The sequence below is a fragment of the Ciconia boyciana genome, chromosome 1, assembly GCF_034638445.1.
Source record: "Ciconia boyciana chromosome 1, ASM3463844v1, whole genome shotgun sequence".
NCBI classification, from domain to species: domain Eukaryota; kingdom Metazoa; phylum Chordata; class Aves; order Ciconiiformes; family Ciconiidae; genus Ciconia; species Ciconia boyciana.
Window position 1 is genome coordinate 124,909,160 of NC_132934.1, and position 17,838 is coordinate 124,926,997.

At 35.2% G+C, this 17,838-nt stretch overlaps 1 protein-coding gene across 2 annotated transcripts in view; it reads right to left on the reverse strand.

The window, feature by feature from the left end:
- The window catches only part of USP9X (ubiquitin specific peptidase 9 X-linked), a 107,628-nt gene that overhangs the window by 35,882 nt on the left and 53,908 nt on the right, over nucleotides 1-17,838 (reverse strand). For both annotated transcript variants that reach the window (XM_072848101.1, XM_072848090.1), the window contains exons 15-24: nucleotides 13,393-13,480; nucleotides 11,438-11,780; nucleotides 9,919-10,014; nucleotides 8,038-8,249; nucleotides 6,049-6,289; nucleotides 5,690-5,839; nucleotides 5,466-5,586; nucleotides 4,811-4,941; nucleotides 4,272-4,550; nucleotides 1,496-1,621 (exon numbers count right to left, since the gene is read on the reverse strand). In XM_072848101.1, the coding sequence (XP_072704202.1) occupies nucleotides 1,496-1,621; nucleotides 4,272-4,550; nucleotides 4,811-4,941; nucleotides 5,466-5,586; nucleotides 5,690-5,839; nucleotides 6,049-6,289; nucleotides 8,038-8,249; nucleotides 9,919-10,014; nucleotides 11,438-11,780; nucleotides 13,393-13,480 (1,787 nt within the window). The remainder of the gene's footprint in view (nucleotides 1-1,495; nucleotides 1,622-4,271; nucleotides 4,551-4,810; nucleotides 4,942-5,465; nucleotides 5,587-5,689; nucleotides 5,840-6,048; nucleotides 6,290-8,037; nucleotides 8,250-9,918; nucleotides 10,015-11,437; nucleotides 11,781-13,392; nucleotides 13,481-17,838) is intronic.

Genomic DNA, 17,838 nt, shown 5'->3' on the forward strand with positions numbered 1-17,838 from the left:
AGAAAAATTTGTCAGAAAAAGAATATTTTCTTTTTTAATCTCATTGTAGTTTTAAAATCTTGAAATATCAATTTTTTTTTAAAAAGTCTTCTGTCTGGCCTATGGAAACCATGTCAGATTTATTTTTTTTTAAATTGTGAGGTCAGCTGAAAAAAGTCTTTGACCATCAAAACATTAGAACAAAAAAAAAAAAAGTCTTTCAAAGGCAAACCACAATACATACGAAATTTAGATATACAGCAGTTTTCATAATTTCAGAAAATTACAGACAACAATTTAACAGCAATACTGTGTAGACTCCTGTAAGAGATTCAGATTTTGTTTGCTTTGATGTGCCTGGTGAAAGAAAAATTATTTATTTATTTATTAGATGTCTCCCAAAAAGGACAAAGGCACAATTAAAAACCTTTCTTCATATCTCACCTCAAAAGACATTTCTTCCGTAGAAGGAAGTTAATTAAATCAGAGTTCAGCTGGCTGATTTTACACATACAGTCACCTATGGATGAAATACCACCACTAACGGAAGGCAGATGGTTCAGTCTTGCAGTCTAGTACATTGTGCTTTCTTTAGACACTGCTCTTTGTTCAGAAGAAATAGTGTACTTTTCAACATTAAGGTGATAATACAAGACCACTTTTATTTAGGTAGCTCAGCACTGTTTTGGAGATAGCTTTGCAGAGATTCTATACAGTACAGAAAACCAATATTCACTGCTTCCACACTGGAAACTGAGGGATCCCAATTCACTGTGGAAGAGGAAGTTGCAGTAGTTCTGATTTTAGCTTCTGCTGAATTCAGTAGAATTCGCTAATGTATTCACTAACATGACTCAATTCCAAATCCAAATGGGATTTGGTCATACCATACAGTACCCTACAAATAAGACTATTATATCTGCAAAGCACATTGTTTAACTCTATCGAGCTCCACAATCCAATTTTTCACTCGTATCATTAATGTATTTTCAATATATAAAGACACACTGGTAATGATTTGCGACTTTCATCTTTCAGCATTTAAAAGTCATGCTCAGTATTTAAAAACTCCCTCCCCTTTTCTGTGTTCGTCTTCAAGAAGAGAGTGTTACTCAGAAACCAAAACATAAAAGACCAAAAAAAGAGGAAAGTATCACAAAAATGCTTTCAAAATAATCCTTAACTTCTTCAAATCTATTACATCAAGTTTCTGAAGTTCTGATCTAACTGTAACAATATTCACAATCCATTAAAGAGCTTGTACAGAACCTGCCTAGTTCACTTAAGCCTCTTTATGCTCTTAAACACTGAATTTCATAATTGCATATGGAAACAATTCATTAAATACTTTTAATTAGTCAACAGCTTATGAACCGTATGAACATCACCTAAAATGTTTCATGACATTTTAGAAGGCAAATCCATGTCTTACAAAGCAATAAATTTCAGGATTTTTTTTTTTTTAAAAAAAAGATACTACAGGAAAAAAAGGTGATACAGAAATGAATTCACTAACCTCATCAGATATTTGCTGTGCAAGACGAATTGCTACATTTCTTAGCATGCATTCTGAAGTTGGATTAGGAATGTTTTGTAGGGCATTTTGTAGCACCACTGCCTGGTCATGCGTAGCCTGGTTTACCTGGAAGAAAGTATTTCTTATGCTTATTTTTACACGGAAAAAAGAAAGCAAGAAGATACAAAAATAGAAAGTTACTTGGAAAGGTTTGGTAGAAGTAGATAAGATCTTGGAAGGAAAACTACTTACAGAAACTGCAAACACCAAGAAAAAGAAACCCCCTCATTTTCAAATGATACCATCACATCTGAAGACACTGTATGCTACAGTGCATGATCATAGAGTACAAGTAGTTAAGAGGAGAGACACTTGCTCAAACTACTTATGTTTGGGGGTTTATTGATCAGACTATTTCAAGTTAACAGAATGTTTAGAATTACAATGCCTCCTTCCCTTTCTGTTGATGTAGGAAAGAAAGGGTTTGCTACAACAACAGCTCTCCCTCTGGATTAGCTAATAGTGTCCAGACAGAACACAGCTGCAGTGTTCATTATAGTTAATCACATTTTAAAAATCTGAGTTAGAGCTCTATTGAAGAATTCTGTTCCAGATTATCCCTCCTGTTCTTTATCATACTTTCACAAGAGAAACAGCAGCAAGACAAGTTTTTATCTTTTCTGCATTGGTTTGACTACAGAGTTCCTCCTCTTTGGGCTGACAGAGCTCCATAGTTTTGACAATTCAAATCTGAAATGGCTGTTTCCTTCTCATAGACAAACTTGCTTGAAAAGACTCTGTGTGCTGTGGTTAGAAGTCAAAGCTTCTTGTACAAAAGAATTTCTTCATTTTCTCATACAATTTCATCCAAAAATCCTGTCTCAAATGCTGCTCAAAAGACACACTGAAGTTGGACTGTAACACCTGCTGCTGGTCATATCCCTTTGCTTTGTCAGCTTCACCAAGACACTCGATTCAAGGAGCAAAATTACAGAACTCCCACTGAAGATGGTAATAGATCTTACATAATCAATTAGTTATCAGAAACAGGCTGTAAAAGGATCAAACAATATATATGGGGGTAAACCAGGATCTATGTACCAGAATACTACGTTTAACAACATTATTGATTCAACTTTCTGTGAAAGCAAGGAAGAAAATAAAAATTTAAAAGGTTCTAGTGACAGCAGCAGACCAGTAACTGGAAGACTGCAGACGCATAGTCTTGGTTACCTCATTCTCTTAAGTACTGACGGAAAGCCAAGACAAAGTTATGCTATGCTACTTATGGTTTAGATATGATAGATGAAAGGTATTTACAAATCCCACCTCCATCCCAAGGTGTAAGCTTACTGGTGTTGCAGCAATAAAAAGTATCAAGACCAAAGTCCTTCAAACAAGATGACGATGACAGCAAGAATAACCGTGGTTTTTCCAACAAATCAGTTAATAATAAAGTTAGATGTTTGCAACACTTAACAGTGAATGTCGGTAGTCATGGACAAATGCTACTACCTCCTAAGTGGTCAGCATAAATCTGTTTCAAACAGTCCTTCAAGACTCAACTGATGTTATCTGTGTTCCAAACTGCCTTTTGAATAATCATCATTAGAAAATAGGGCAGTAAAATTTACTCATTTTAAATAGACGAAGGACAGGGTGGTGAACATGTTTGCTTTAAGATGTTTCTATTATATTCTAACATGAGATGTGAAAAGCCATCTTCACTTCTTTGTAATTGTCAAGAGTTTTGATTTCCTTCAAAAATAATGAATCTGGTATTTTCCAAAAGATGGAACTAACCACAAATGGTTCAGACTTAAGGAGAACATACTTCTCTGCTTCAGAGATGGATCTTAGTAAATATTCTGGAAGAGAGTGCTCTGAAGTGGGGCCCTCTATGTATATTCTTGAGTATAGGCTGAAAGCTCAAGCAACTATTTGGGATGGAACTTCAAAAAAGAAAAAAAAAAAAAAAATAGCTGGAATACCTAGAAGCAGATGGCCAGGAAGGACAGCAGCAAATTTTAAATTTTTGGGCTCTACGCTGTACACCTACCGTAAAAGGGCAGAAATAAAATCTTGACCTACAACATATTTCTCCAGATGTAGAAAAACTAACTAGTCATATTAAACGTGCACAAAATCTACTACTATAGACATGTGAGATCACAGTTCAGAACACCTGTGTTACACTTTCCAACTCGGAGAGATATTAGGGTAGGACACCTTTCAACTATCAACACTTAACTTTGCAACATACTTAGTTGGTCTCTGCAAGCATTTTCTACAAGCAATGGAGAGAATTAGGAGTCTAGCAAGCCAAGGACTTATTTTTTGTGTAGAAAAGGAGCTGGCATGACTCAACGTCAGTTCTGTTGTTTTATGCTCTAATCATAAATAGGAGATATAAGAAATTCAGAGGCACATCCTTCAATAGACTCAACAGCACAAAAGAATCAGAGTTCCTATTTATGGAATAGATGTACTTGAAAATGGAAAGTTACCTGTACTGACCACCACACAAACCATTGAAAGTCATATATAAAGCAGGTGGATCTTATACCTAACTTTTCTACAGTCAGAAAGAAACAGGATTTGTTTAGTAAGTTGATTTATTTTTCAGAATCGTCAGACAACATTATCTGAAAGTACCATCAGTTCTTGACATGCAACTCACTCAAAGAGGTTGTCAATGAAGAGTAGACAGACATTGCTGCAGACAACATAAAAATCAGAGTACATTGGTATTTGAATCAAGGAAGATTTATATTACCGGTGAAATTGTACTTGTGCCTTCCACAACTGGCTGACAAGCTTCTGCCACAGCTCGAACATGGCCATATCCAATTGCTGTTAGCAATAATTTGGCTATTTTTAGAGCATTAAGGTAGGCACCCCTTCGAGTTTCCATATCTGCATTTGGCAGGAAGTTATTTCTAGTCAGCATGCTCAATACAAGAGGCAAACCACCACTTTTTAAGAAGTTGTACTGGAAGTCACTGGCATCTTCTCCCAGAGGTGCACTGGCAGGCATTAACAAGGCATAAACTACCTGTAGAACAAAATACAGAGTTAACTAACAGAAATGCACTAGCTTGAATATAGATGACTGAACATGAGACTATGTTGGGATACTACTTAAGCAATGCTTTGACAGCATTTGCCATACACCAGTTTATTCCAGTAAATTGTTAAGTATTTTCAATTGTTAATTTCAAACCAGAAATTGATCTTAGGCTTCCACAATGTTACAGAAAGGACTGCCAAAGAGAGAGTTGAAGATTTTTAAAGAACAGGCAAAGCATCACAAACCTCTGTTAGATACAGCACTTGTGAGGCAGAAGGACCAAAGAATAGAGAATCAAGGGATGGACTAAGGCTGCTTTCCCCAAGCTTTGCATGATCTAAACAAATAGCTCTTAGTTTCTCAACCGTAGTGTTATCTGCAATAAAAACACAACTTATAAACATTTTATATCACAAGTACTCCAGAACAAGCCAGTAGTATTTACCATTATAAATCTGAAAAATTTTAAGTGTATCGGAGAAGTTGCAAAAAATGTAACTGACAGACAAGATCAGACTTTGAAGTGTTCTGCAATGATCATTTCTGTCAGTACAAAAGTGATCCTATTAAAGTAGTGCTACAAAACCACTTCGAAATACAACGCTTCTCCCCATTTTCATTGCACTGTGGCAGTGAACCCCAGTACCAACTGCAAACTATGTAACTTTATACGGCAGACAAGTTGTAACTATTTGGGAAATACATACAATCCTAATTAGGATTAGGAAATACAAACTATTTGGGAAATACATAAAAATTCTAATCCTAACAGTCATGAATTACAGTATCAATAAATTACCAGAAAACTGAAAATACTCCCCTAACTTCATTTTTCTGTAACAGGTAAGAAATTATTATACAGGATATTACAATATAAAACAGGATGAAATGAAGTTTTACCTGGTGGCATGAGCTTCATCAGAACACGTGCTCCATCTCTAAGAGGTGGCATATTTAGGCTACTGCCCAAGTCTGCGACTTGCCAAAGAAAAGAGATGTATCGAGGATGCAGTGACATGATCTTAAAATAAGCAAATAAAAAAACCCGTAAAAATCATTAAAGACAAAGTGTAGGGAAAAAATGCTTTTAAACTGTTCATTTGAGACTTTAAGTATATGCTTACCACTCCAGGCAAACAGCTTTCAACTTCTGGATTTGGACCATCACTGTAGTGATTGCCATGGTTGCCCGGAGAACCAGTTGAAGAGTCAGAAGAACTATCTGGACTTGAGGGCATATTAGAATTTATCTGTGTAAGCTTAGCTGTAATTAGCTGAAAAATACAACCATAGTTTTAATACTATGTAAAAACGAAGATTCTTTACTAAATATGCATCTGATATAATGTTAATGGCAGAACACAAGGAGGAGGAATGGAACAATTTCACGAGAATAAGTGATCCCATGCATGGTATTTTTCAAGCATTTACAAAAGGTAAGCGACATCTGAATTGACATAAATAATCAACCTGCAATACTTACCGTTTTATCTTTGAGATTCAACTGCCCAATTAATTTTCTATCATCCGCAGGGTCCACCAGCTCACCACCTATGAACAGTTCTACTTTTGTATGCGCACTATTGGCTTTAATACGATTGAGAATACAACGCCGTACTTGGCCAATTGTGTCATTTGTATGAGACCAAATATCCAAATCTTCCACCTGTCGGCCTTGGTTTGGAAAACGAACTACCAGTGTGATATGTTTACCACGGAAAGCTCTGAAAATAAATAAACCAGATAAATTTATTTTTGCCCTCATGAAATAAATTATTTTTCCTGCTGTATTTTGTGTTGCAGATATTTCAACATCAAATCTTTACGTATGGTGGCATACTCCAGCATGAGATTATTTTGTGAAGGCACCAGCAATTATGCAAACATAACATACACAGAAACTTTCAAGAAGCCACACTCCGCACAAGTGCGTTAAACATGTGGTCAACTTTACAGTCAGGTTAGGAGCATTGACAGAATTTTAAAAAGCCACCTATGAAGTTTTAGATCCTTTCTCTTGCTTGTAACTTCCTGACCAAAATGCGCAAATAAAGCTCAGGCTGGCAACTACGTTTTCGTCTTTTAGCAAAACAACTCAGTTTTTAATACACCAAGATCAGAAAAAGCCATCAGGTCACCAAGTCTTAATGCCTTCTGTCAAAAGCTGGTAAAAGTTATAGAATATAGTTATAATACTATATATTAAAATTCCAATTCTAAAAATCAAAATGCTTTTAAAAAAATTCAAAGAGGTCAAAAGAAGAAGAAATGTTTTCACACTAGCAGTGATCAAACTTAGCACAATGGCAGGGAACTCACTAGGAAAGATGTGCCCAGATAAGCCCAACAAACTAATCCCATGCAACAAAAGGAGGCAAAAATTCCTCATAAAAGCTCCTTGCTAATAAGACCTGTGAAAAAGTTAGTCTAATCAATTAAGCAGCCCACATAAGAGATGCACCTGCAATCAACAAGAGAACTTAGAACTAACCAATCAAGATACACAATAAAAATGCTGTAGGAGCGCTGCAAATTACTGACACATCATGAAGAAACAGCAATCTCTTCAATTTTCTTGACAAAAAGGGCATTTAAAATAAGGGGACAAGAAACCCCCACCATGTCTAAAAATATGTTAGCTGCATCATAAGTCCATAGCATCTCAGTGTATTCCTTATGTATTTTTGAGACTTTCTTCCCACAGACAGCATCTACTAACACTGGAACATTTAAACAGTTTTCTGTTCTGCCTTCCTCTCTCAGGAAATAAAGTATTTTGTTTGTGAAACATATCTACACAACATTGGATCTAAGTGTTTCCTTTTTCTTTGTACCAAAGACAGAGTTAAAGAAGGAGCAGCTAGGACTTAAACTGTTTTTACTCAAGGACAAGTATAAGAAGAGTCAAGGTATACAGAAAATAAATATACTTCCAAGTGCTATTCTCTTCTTCCCCTTTTCATGAGGAACTTACACAGAATATTTCACTTCGAGATAATCCTGAATTTAAGCTTGCAAAGTAAGATTAGCATCTCTGTAAACAGTTCTGGAAGATGAAGATATACATTAACAACATGTTTTTTGTATGACAGGACTATGAAAAACAAAGAAGGTTTGCCCATGCTAACTTAAAGAATAGTATTGCTTCTAAGTAATTATCTGAAAAAAAGAAATCCATCTGAAACAATTTAGCCACAAGGTACATTGTGCTAGTTACAGAACAAAACACCAGAAAAGTTTATTCTCAGGTCTGCTCTCCCTTTCACATATGCCTGTACTTGTCTGATCTTTCAAAATTTTTTTTTTTACTACAGATCACAGTTTAGATGTATTAGCAGAGAAAATGGGATTTTGAAACTCTATAAACACATTCCCTGAAGAGAAACCCTTTAGAATATAAAAATCACAAAAATAATTAGTCATATTTTAGTTAACAGAAATCAAAATCACAGTAGTGCATTTTCACACATACCTCGACATAGGTAGAATAGTTCTCTCTTCGTGGTAATCACTGTCACATTCATTTATGTACTCTCTTAAAACAGTCAACACTCTCACCATTCGTATTGCTTCTTGTCTTGCACAGTTGATACTGTCTTTATCTCCATCCAACACACATAAAGTATCATAGGAGGCTTTTAGACGATCAAAACAGGACTGAATGAAGTCTTCATGAATCACTACCTAATTACATGAAAAAATTGGTGCCATAACAAGAAATATTAAAAACCACCTTTTCAGCAGGACAATCCAATGGTAGAAGTAAAAAAAAAAAAACAAAACAAAAAAACCCCAAAACAACAACAAAAAAACCACAAACCAAAACAAAACCAGGTAAGTTACTCTATAAAGCTGTTTTATTCCACTTTAGAATAAACTCCCATTGATAAATAGATCTAATTTAGTGTGCGCTTCAAAAAATCTTGCATGTCATCAGTAGCTGTAACTGTACAGTGCAAATGTGCACTTAAATAGAAAAAGTGAAAGTCTGCACAGAGAACACTAAATTGGACTTTGTTATTCATTTCCTCAGACTATGTTAAAGAATCTCTAGCTGACAATCTAGTACAGGTTAACTTACTTTACACTAAGAGTGAACACAGAATATTTACAGATCACCAGAGCAACTATCCCCTTCCCCCCCATATCGCATAACCCAGTTCCAGAGACACTCTTTTCCTGCATAAACTCAGAAATTAATTTTGAGCTAGATTCAGTATAGTGGCAGCTGCAGCAAATCTCTTCCTTCTGCCTGATATCTAACATCTCCTTGCTCCTGACCTAGACTGACATATAACCTATAGTATCACTGTAAAAAGTGCCTCCAGGTAGTAGTCTGCAATAGAAACATTAACAGTCATAGCTATGGCAATAAACCACAGTCCAGTAGCCACTTTCTTCGAGGCAGCTCAGGAGCAGAGGAGTTACCAGCACACTGAAACAAAATACCAGTGTGCATGTTCAGTAAATCCAACACTTCCTGGAAGTGTCAGATCTAGCCATGTGCAGATGGACAGATCTACGCATGCTTACTAAGCCCAGACCTATAGCAGGAAAGAAGCATGCAGTCCATCTGCCACTACAGTTAAGATACAGCTTGAATTGGCTGTAAATGCACCACCTAGAGCAGCTGTGCTGTATCTAGCAGACTGGCAGCTCTGAGGACTATAAAAGTGTTTTTGAGGACAAGTATGAAAATTGTAGTTTTAAGAAATACAGCTGGCAAGCTACCAACTGGAGATTGTCTGGAGGACAATATTCTCCCCAAATTTGTGAAATCCCAACAGTTCACTTCCTCTGACCTTTCAGAAACTCATTATCTCTTCTCCTTCTCTCTGTCCACTGAAACGCAGCTCCCAGCAAATATTAACGTAGGGAGAAAATACCTGATTTGCTAGAGCTCAACTTGACCATTAGATGGAAACTCTGTGACCCTTTGTAAGGGACATGACATAAAAAAAAATAATTAGATTAGCTTGTGACAACACTCAAGAGACCCATCCAGTGAACATACTAGTACAAATAAGTACCGCAACTGGAAGTTCAACAAAAGGCTTACCTAAGTATATGATATGAACTGTTTTCTGAGTAGAAAAAGCAAATACAACAGATCAATTTAATATTTAAAAAAAAAAAAATTATCAGAGTTCAGCCTGTAAATATCAGAAAAAACTCTTAATTCTGCATCTGACCAGAACCTGATGGCTGGGCTCAGGACTATACTCTCCAAAACATGAAAACTATTCTCTGGTTTCAAAGCTTTCAAGTATAAAAATATCACCAAATTTTATTTTTTCACTGTTTTTCTATCACATTATATTCCAGTTTTCCTGTTGCTTGTTTGTTTTTTTACCTGATTAACTTGTAACCTTGGGCCAAGATTAGTATAGATCTCTTTAAGAAGATCTATTGCTCTGTTTGCGATGTCGTCATTTCCCTGAATCACAACCTAGCATAATTAAAAAAAAAAAAGGCATTAGAACATCTTGAAACTTTCTGGTATAAAATTTAAAAACAAAACGACTAGGTAAGTATCTTGACACAACAGTATGTCTAATTATTTTACGACGTGAAAGTGACTAAAACACTTAGTTACAAAATACAATCAATACAACTTACACTAAAGTTAAAGAGTCAAAATTAAGAATTAACTAGTTTAAAGGAGTTCAGAATTAGCAAAAAAAGACGATGCTTTATAAACAGAATGAAAGCAGTGTTTATATATTCATATTCACATTATATTTCCATTTTCACTAGTTTCAGAGAATAAGACAACTATTTTTTCAGATGCCTGAACAATCTACATCACCAAAGATTTAAAAACAGAGTTTTAAAGCATTTAAATGGCTGTGAGTGGGTGGAAGGGGGACATGAGTCCTAGCAAATGTGTTCTGTTTCTAACCTGATAATCTATATTTTAATTACTAGCCACCAGGTCTGAAAGCAGGCCTTACAGACAACCCCTGCAGGATACCGAGCCAAAGCTTCTCGAGTTTGGTCATGCTGCCAAACAGCAGGGCAGATCCAAGTAAGTCGATTCCCACAACTAAAACACGCTAGCATTATGTGGGCACTTTGTACACAAACACTGTGTGAAAACTTATTTGTATAAAAATTGTGATCTACTTTGGTTTTAACTACTATCACTTTGATTAAAATACCTAACCCTTCAACAGGCCGCAACCAAAATTACTGAAGACTGTTGCTTTATATATGGCACGTTTTACAAAACACAGCCACGATAATCATGCCACAGGGTGCTACTGTGGGTTCTAATGCAGCTCTTGAAAACTAGAAATACTCTGAAAAAATTAAGTATCAAACTAGATACTGGTGTTTTTCACCAATAGTTTTGGCAAGCTTCAGAAAGCTACAGTCTTTCTATTGAAAAGCTATAACAATGCTTCGGCAAAAGGTTATGGATATAAGAGAAAGAATCAGACCAGTGATCACTTGGTCTAATCTAGAATCACTCCAGTTTACCATACTAGAATGAATGACATGAACTAGCTTATGAAGCGCATAAAACAAAGTTTAGTTCTAATGTGCGTGAGAGAGCAAGAGAAACCTACAGATAATTCACCTGAAACGATCCTCTCTTCTTCAACAGTATAGGCAAATTTTTAACCTCATGTGCATACACAAATATACTTGATGTTTCAAATAACTTTCCATTAAATATTGGTCTGCAAAGTTACCAACTTGCATACTTGCTGGGAAGACAGTGGAGTCAATATCCATAAATTTAGTTTGACAAAGTAGCTTTTCATAATTTCAGTCTATAACTAATAAATTACACATTCCTAAAAATATAAACAGACTGAGAAAGACTTAGCAGTTAACCTTTCAGAAGTTTCCTCCCATTAACTTACCCTCCAAAGGTAGTCTAATCCTATTAATTCCAGATCATCCATCATATAGGCTCGTCTCTTTGCTACTAGCTTTCCTTCTCGACAGTTCACAGCTTTGAAGAAACGTTCAAAACATTTCATTCCATTTTCTGTTAATAGGGAGGGATCCAGCTGAAGCACATTATTTTCAAAGAAGTCCTTATTAATGTCAGGGTCTAAGTCTGGTTCATCCCCCATTAGTTTGGAATACCATTTAAAACAGGCTTCGCGATCACAAAGATAAACCGCATTTTCAGCTAAACACTTCCATATTTGCTTCGCCTGAGGGGCACAGAGCCACAGCTGACCATCCTTCAATAAAAATCTTGAGCAAAACAAAGAGACAATTAACAGCACTGTCTAATAGACATCGAGAGTTACAATTCAGTAAAAAGTACAGGCAAAAAGGTGAATATGTATATTATACATGTATATATCATAAGTACAACCCTGAAAACTTTATTTACATCATCAGTCCATTCATAATTAGCCCCGTGATTTCTTAGTAAGTTTGAATGGATAGACCTTATAGCCCAAACGAAAAAGGAATAAAATTCAGAAAAAATGTTTTACACAAAAATACCAAGCACTATTTACATATTATATACAAAAAAATGCACATCTCCTAATGTAAACTATTCAGTTTAAAAGTCAGGTCACAACATAAGAGATTAGATTACTTCTGCAATAATTCACTATGTTTTAGCACTCGCTTTAGCAAAATCACAAAATAAGGTACCAATTCTATGGAATAGAGCCAGAAGCAGAAGTCAATGAACTGGAAACTTCTCCTTTTATTTAAGTAAGTTTTTCTTTTGTGTTAAATTATTATTAAAGAACTATTAAGAACTTCAATTCTGAGAGTTAACACTACGAATGTTTCAGGAAGAACAAACAATAATCAAAGCTCTTCAGAATCACTTTTCTGATTCAAAATCTTTTCTTTGTAAAAGAAATCAGCGACTAAGTTACAGCATTGCTTTTCAGAAATTGCTACCTACATATTCTACATTTGACAGCCATGGGACTTTATTTATTCCTTTATATTAACAACTGGTGAACTTAAAGGAAGTCACGATTTTTAACATGCCGGAGTGATAAATTAAGTCTGCTATACATATGCTATTGTACAGCTTCATAACACAGTTGTTTAACACTTCAGTTTAATTCATAAAATTTCTTGGTAAAATTAAAAAAAAAAAAACAAACTCAGAAAACAAGTAAAAAATACTTCACATTTTGACAGGTCATGTATTTTTACTTGTCTAAAAAAGGTTATAACCAAGTAAGAAAAAGTTGAGAGAGACAGAACCTAAAAAGCATCAACATACTGCAGCTCTGTGATGAGCAGAGATCCTTTGTTTTCTTATTTTACTCAAACAGCAGCTGCTCAGAAGTCATCCAAATAATTTTTTCATTCCAACCTCTTTCTAAGGCTCAGTCACTGACAACCTAACATCAGTGTCCGACACAAGTATATGTCAGTTTATGATCATGGATTTTACTCCGGTGTGGTACAACAAATAAGGACACACTGGCATATCCCTACATGGAGTATTTTAAATTTTCAGCTAAGTTACCCCAATATGTATGTAACTGTATCCACATGCACATTGTATTCAAGTCAGTAGGGTTCTGCACACAGACAGAAAAAGTCCATACAAATCTTAGTGCAGAATCAGAGCCTTGGATTGCAAGATCCCAATAAACTTTACTTGAATATTCCAATACTAGTATAGAAGCCCTCGGGGGGGGGCGGGACCCCACCAAACCAAAACAAAAACATTTGGTGTATTTTTGCATTTGAGTTTTGAAAGAAGTTAACACAGCAACTTAAAACTAGATAAGAGAAAGAGATACCGAGTTGTTGTTTTTTTTCTTTAAAGTATTTGAAGTATTCTTACAGAAGTTAAACAAGTGATCAAGTTAAAACTAACCGTAAGAAGTTAAGTCGCTCCTGTACTTCCTGCACATGACTGTATCTGCTTCCTGGTCTTACAGTTTGAGGATCATATTCACCATGCTCTGCCAATATAAAAAGTTTTATCAGACAATACATTCAGAAAAGACAAGCTGACTCTAAAAGACTTGACGCGTTTGAAGACTTGTTAGTCTGTTTAATTATGTTAGACATAATTAAAACCACTCAAAGAACAATAAATTTTCAGTACGGTGTATGAAAATAATTTTCAGCAGCCTGCTACCAGTTAATATTTTATCCTAAATTAAAATGGGTATAGGCAAAAATTACTGAGGCCTATAATCAAATCAACACTTGTGCACAGATACATGTGCTCATCATTCAGTAGAATGGAAGTATTACAGAAGAATTAAGAACCTGCATTCTACTTATTCTAATCAATTTTTCCTTATTTCAAGTAGTCAGTTTGAAGTCAGAAGTCAGTTAAAATACAAGTATACCAAGCATATAATTCAGATTATCCAGTGGTTTTTCTGAGGATGCTTTAGTTTTGTTACAGAGCATCTTTTCCAAAATTTCAGTTCTCCATTTTTAGGGTTCTTCCCCTCCAGAGGAAATCATTACTCCAGTTGTTTAACACCTTTGTAAGTAGCTACATACATGACATCACTTAGAGGAGAAAAGTATACAACTTTATTTACTGCAAGTTTCCAAGTACAAAAGACAAATGCCTGTAATACTGACAAGCTTGAAACAGGAGAAGTTGAGTAATTTGAAAGTAAGGCAAGAAGTCAATTTTATCTGCATTTATCTGCATTTTATCAAATCTCAGCATAATATTTTATTTAACAAACAGCTGTTTGCTTCATAGGAGCTTGGTTTTGGGGCTGTTTTGTTTGTGTGTTTTTTTAATTAAAGAGATACAATCTATATCTGTACTTGCACTACCTTTATCTGTTCTAATAATATTTCATCATGACACATGTTCAATATGACAGCTCTATTATAAACTAATTAATGCTATATTTCTTATTTGCAAAGGTATACAGATTGCATTTAACTAAGATGACCCAGCTGTGGGAGACTGTATCATGACAACATCCAGACTCATGATAAAATTTATCTTCAGAACTGAAAATCAGTATCTCCTATTATATCAAGGAGGGAGAAAAGAAAAAAACCAAACAAGTCTGAACAGCTGAAGTGCATCATCAGTGTTTCAAAATTAGGAGAAAAATAATTGTCATAAATACTCTATATACAAGTGCAAAAGGTACATTAGCTTAAAAATTAAATAAAAGGGGAAAGAGAAGACTAGTAGTTAACTGATGTCTACAAAACTGGAGACATGTTCACCAGAAATCCTTCAAAAATTTAAACTATAATCCTAATGAAATGAGTATAAATGGGCAATTATCAAAAGAAAAAATGTGAAAAAAATCTGAAGAAATAATATAAAAGTAGCAGAACAAAAATTACTTAAGTATTAGAAGTAGAAAACCTGAAAAATATGCTGTGGGTCTAGCAGAAGAAACAATTACAGTAGATAAGCATATTGCAGAGAAATTAAAACTAATTACTTGAGTGTTGGGTGTTTTGGGCAGTTCTTTAGTTTGATTTTGTTTTGTTGGGGGGGAGGTGGTGGTGTTTGTTTTAGCTATGGGGACTATCTAGGCTTTTTTTTTCCTGAATAGAGATTAATTCACAGACACAGGTGGCAACAGTGACAATGACAGAAGAATTCAGGTATTAAAGGCCAGTCAGTTTCCCAAAGGCAATATGTATGTACTTAAGAACTCTGAAAAACTGAACTACAAAAAAATTCAGTCTCCCTAAATATTCTCTGTCTCAGCTTCTTTCTATGTTTGCCCCATTTATTTTCTATACTGTGCATACAACAGCAAGTCTAAGTGTGATCTCCTTAAACAGTCTTTCAACATACAGGAACAGAAGAACGAACAGAGAAATTATAGACCAACAAATGACTGGTTGAAAATTTAAGTACAGTTAGTGCTAAACGCACATAGAAGATCATATGGCACAATTTCTACAAATAATTACATTTCATTAACACTTTGGATTTTTTTATTACTTCAGAAAAACAAGATAAAGAAGAACTGGCTAGCAACCATTTCAAATTTTCAAAAGATCTTTGATAAAGAGTCAAAAAGATGAAACTGTGACCTCCTCCTTCAGGACTACACAATGCAATAGCAGTTGTCTCATCCTATGGAGGACTTTGCAGAGTTGGAGGAAAGGGTGAGTTCAGTAGAAGAGAAAGTCATAGATCATGGAAAAAAATCTGAAACAGATTAGGCTTTTCTTTAACCTTAAAAAGACAATCATATAAAAGGGAGTATGATAGAAAAGAATATGCATTAGTGAATAACAGGAGAACAGGAACACTGTTCTCCATCACAGAACACAACTATGGAAGCCTTCAAGGAAAATAAAAACATAGCAAATTCAAAATTAATTTAAAAATAAACATCACGAATTACACAGTAATTGTGGCATTAACTGCCAAAAAGATGTGTGAGCAATTGGATTTTTTTTCCCCTATGGCATTTTTTTGACCTTTGCCTTGAATTCCCTCTCTGTCTCATTCACCTTCTCCATCTCAGCGTAATTCTACAGCTGTCCAGTTCTTTCTTTCTGTCCTCACAATCATAACCTTCTTTCTTCTCTTTTCATTTATTCCCATCCCTGCCCCCTGCCATCTTCTCTCCTCCTCCAGGAAGACATGGAAGGCAAACTTTACAGTGCTCTATGTTCTGCTCTATTTAGTATATAAAATTGAAACTGAAAGAGAAGTTGCACATGAACTGTGTATTACAGTCTTAGTACAGTCTCTGAAACATTAGGTGGTGTTTTCTGGCTTCCCTTAATCATGTAATAAAGCATCTAATAAAAAAAATCCACACTATTGTTCATCTGTTTTTGTACTCTGATGCAAACGAGTAGAAGTTCTGCAGCAGCTTTGTCTCAAGAAAGCACAAATTAATTGCCTTGTAATTAGATTCAATTTAAACTCTTTGCACACTCATAATTCCTACAGTGCTGAAGATGTTTCTATTACTGCTTTACTGAGTCATTATAGTTGGGGAGAGACAGGGCAATGGGATGTGGTTTTTGGCACAAGAAAAGAATCATGCAAGACATCAGCCTAATTTTTCTGCCAAAGTCATCAACAATTTGATAGGTAAACAATATAGTCAAAAATTATCTTTGGCTTCAGAGTTTAAAAGTAATTCAAATTAATGAATAATAGTTCATACATTAATAGTATGTGTAGGCTATTTTTGGACAAAGACAACATTGCATTCGAATATATTTGTTAATTATGTTTCCTTCATAACCCTGAGGCCAAACCCCATTATTTCATAGCTGGCCAAAGCCTAAGAGAAGGGCAGAATCATAGATTCTAAGCTATCCATATAGTTAAGATGCGAAGTTCGTTATAAATGAAACAGCATTTTTGCATCACTTCAGCAAAGTTTAAGAGCACTCCAAGAGCTTACAAAAGTTACATGAAACAATACTTGTTCTATTCCACCTTCCCGGAGAAGACTAAGCCTAAAACAGTACAGCTTGAGAACAGAACAAAGCATTAGTATTATTTTAACATTAATTAGTGCAATGTTATCATTAATTAAGGAACTTAAATTAGTGTAAACCCCCTCATGTATTCCTGAATAGAGAAATACAGCTGCAGTATGCAGATTTAGCTTAAATGTCATTCTCATTGACCTATACCTGGCTGAAGCCATCAGCTTCATATAGCACCACTATTCAAACAAGTCTTCAAGGATGTATTTTTGGATATCTTTTATCAAGTACTCCAAAATTAAATTAATTTCAAAATTAAAGGTGTCTAGGCAACTTACCTAAGCACTGGAAGACACACACATACATGCTTTACAATGTGCAAATATCCTGTCTTTGAAAAATCTACCTTGACTTCCTACATAACATACTGTGTCATTTTGAGATGTAACTGGAAGGCTGGTAGGATGTTATGATGCCAGGGTAGAATGGTCCCTAGTTCCAGTCAGTAAAGTAGATGGGGGGGTGGGGACATAAGTCTCCTCCTCCCACTTCTGTTGGCTTAATTCTGTATATGAAGTATTGTGGTCCAGTGTAACAAGGAGTTTCCTGGTCCATCATTCTCCTTCACTTCCCTACTTCTAGCTCAGTAGCTAGAAAGCTAGTCCAGAACAAGAGTGTAAACTCATCAGCGAAGGGTTGAGTTTAGCCTGAAATATATAAATACTAATGTATTATATAAATATATAAAAGTGCTGCCAAAGTGTTGCTGATAACAAATGCAGCGAGAAAGCAACTAAACAGAAATGGAGTTGCATGGTAAAAAGAAATGGTATCCCTGTGGTCTAAAGTCCTTCTCCCTGACAAATTCCAAACATTTGCTTCAAATAGAGGTGATTAAAAACTTCTCAAAGGA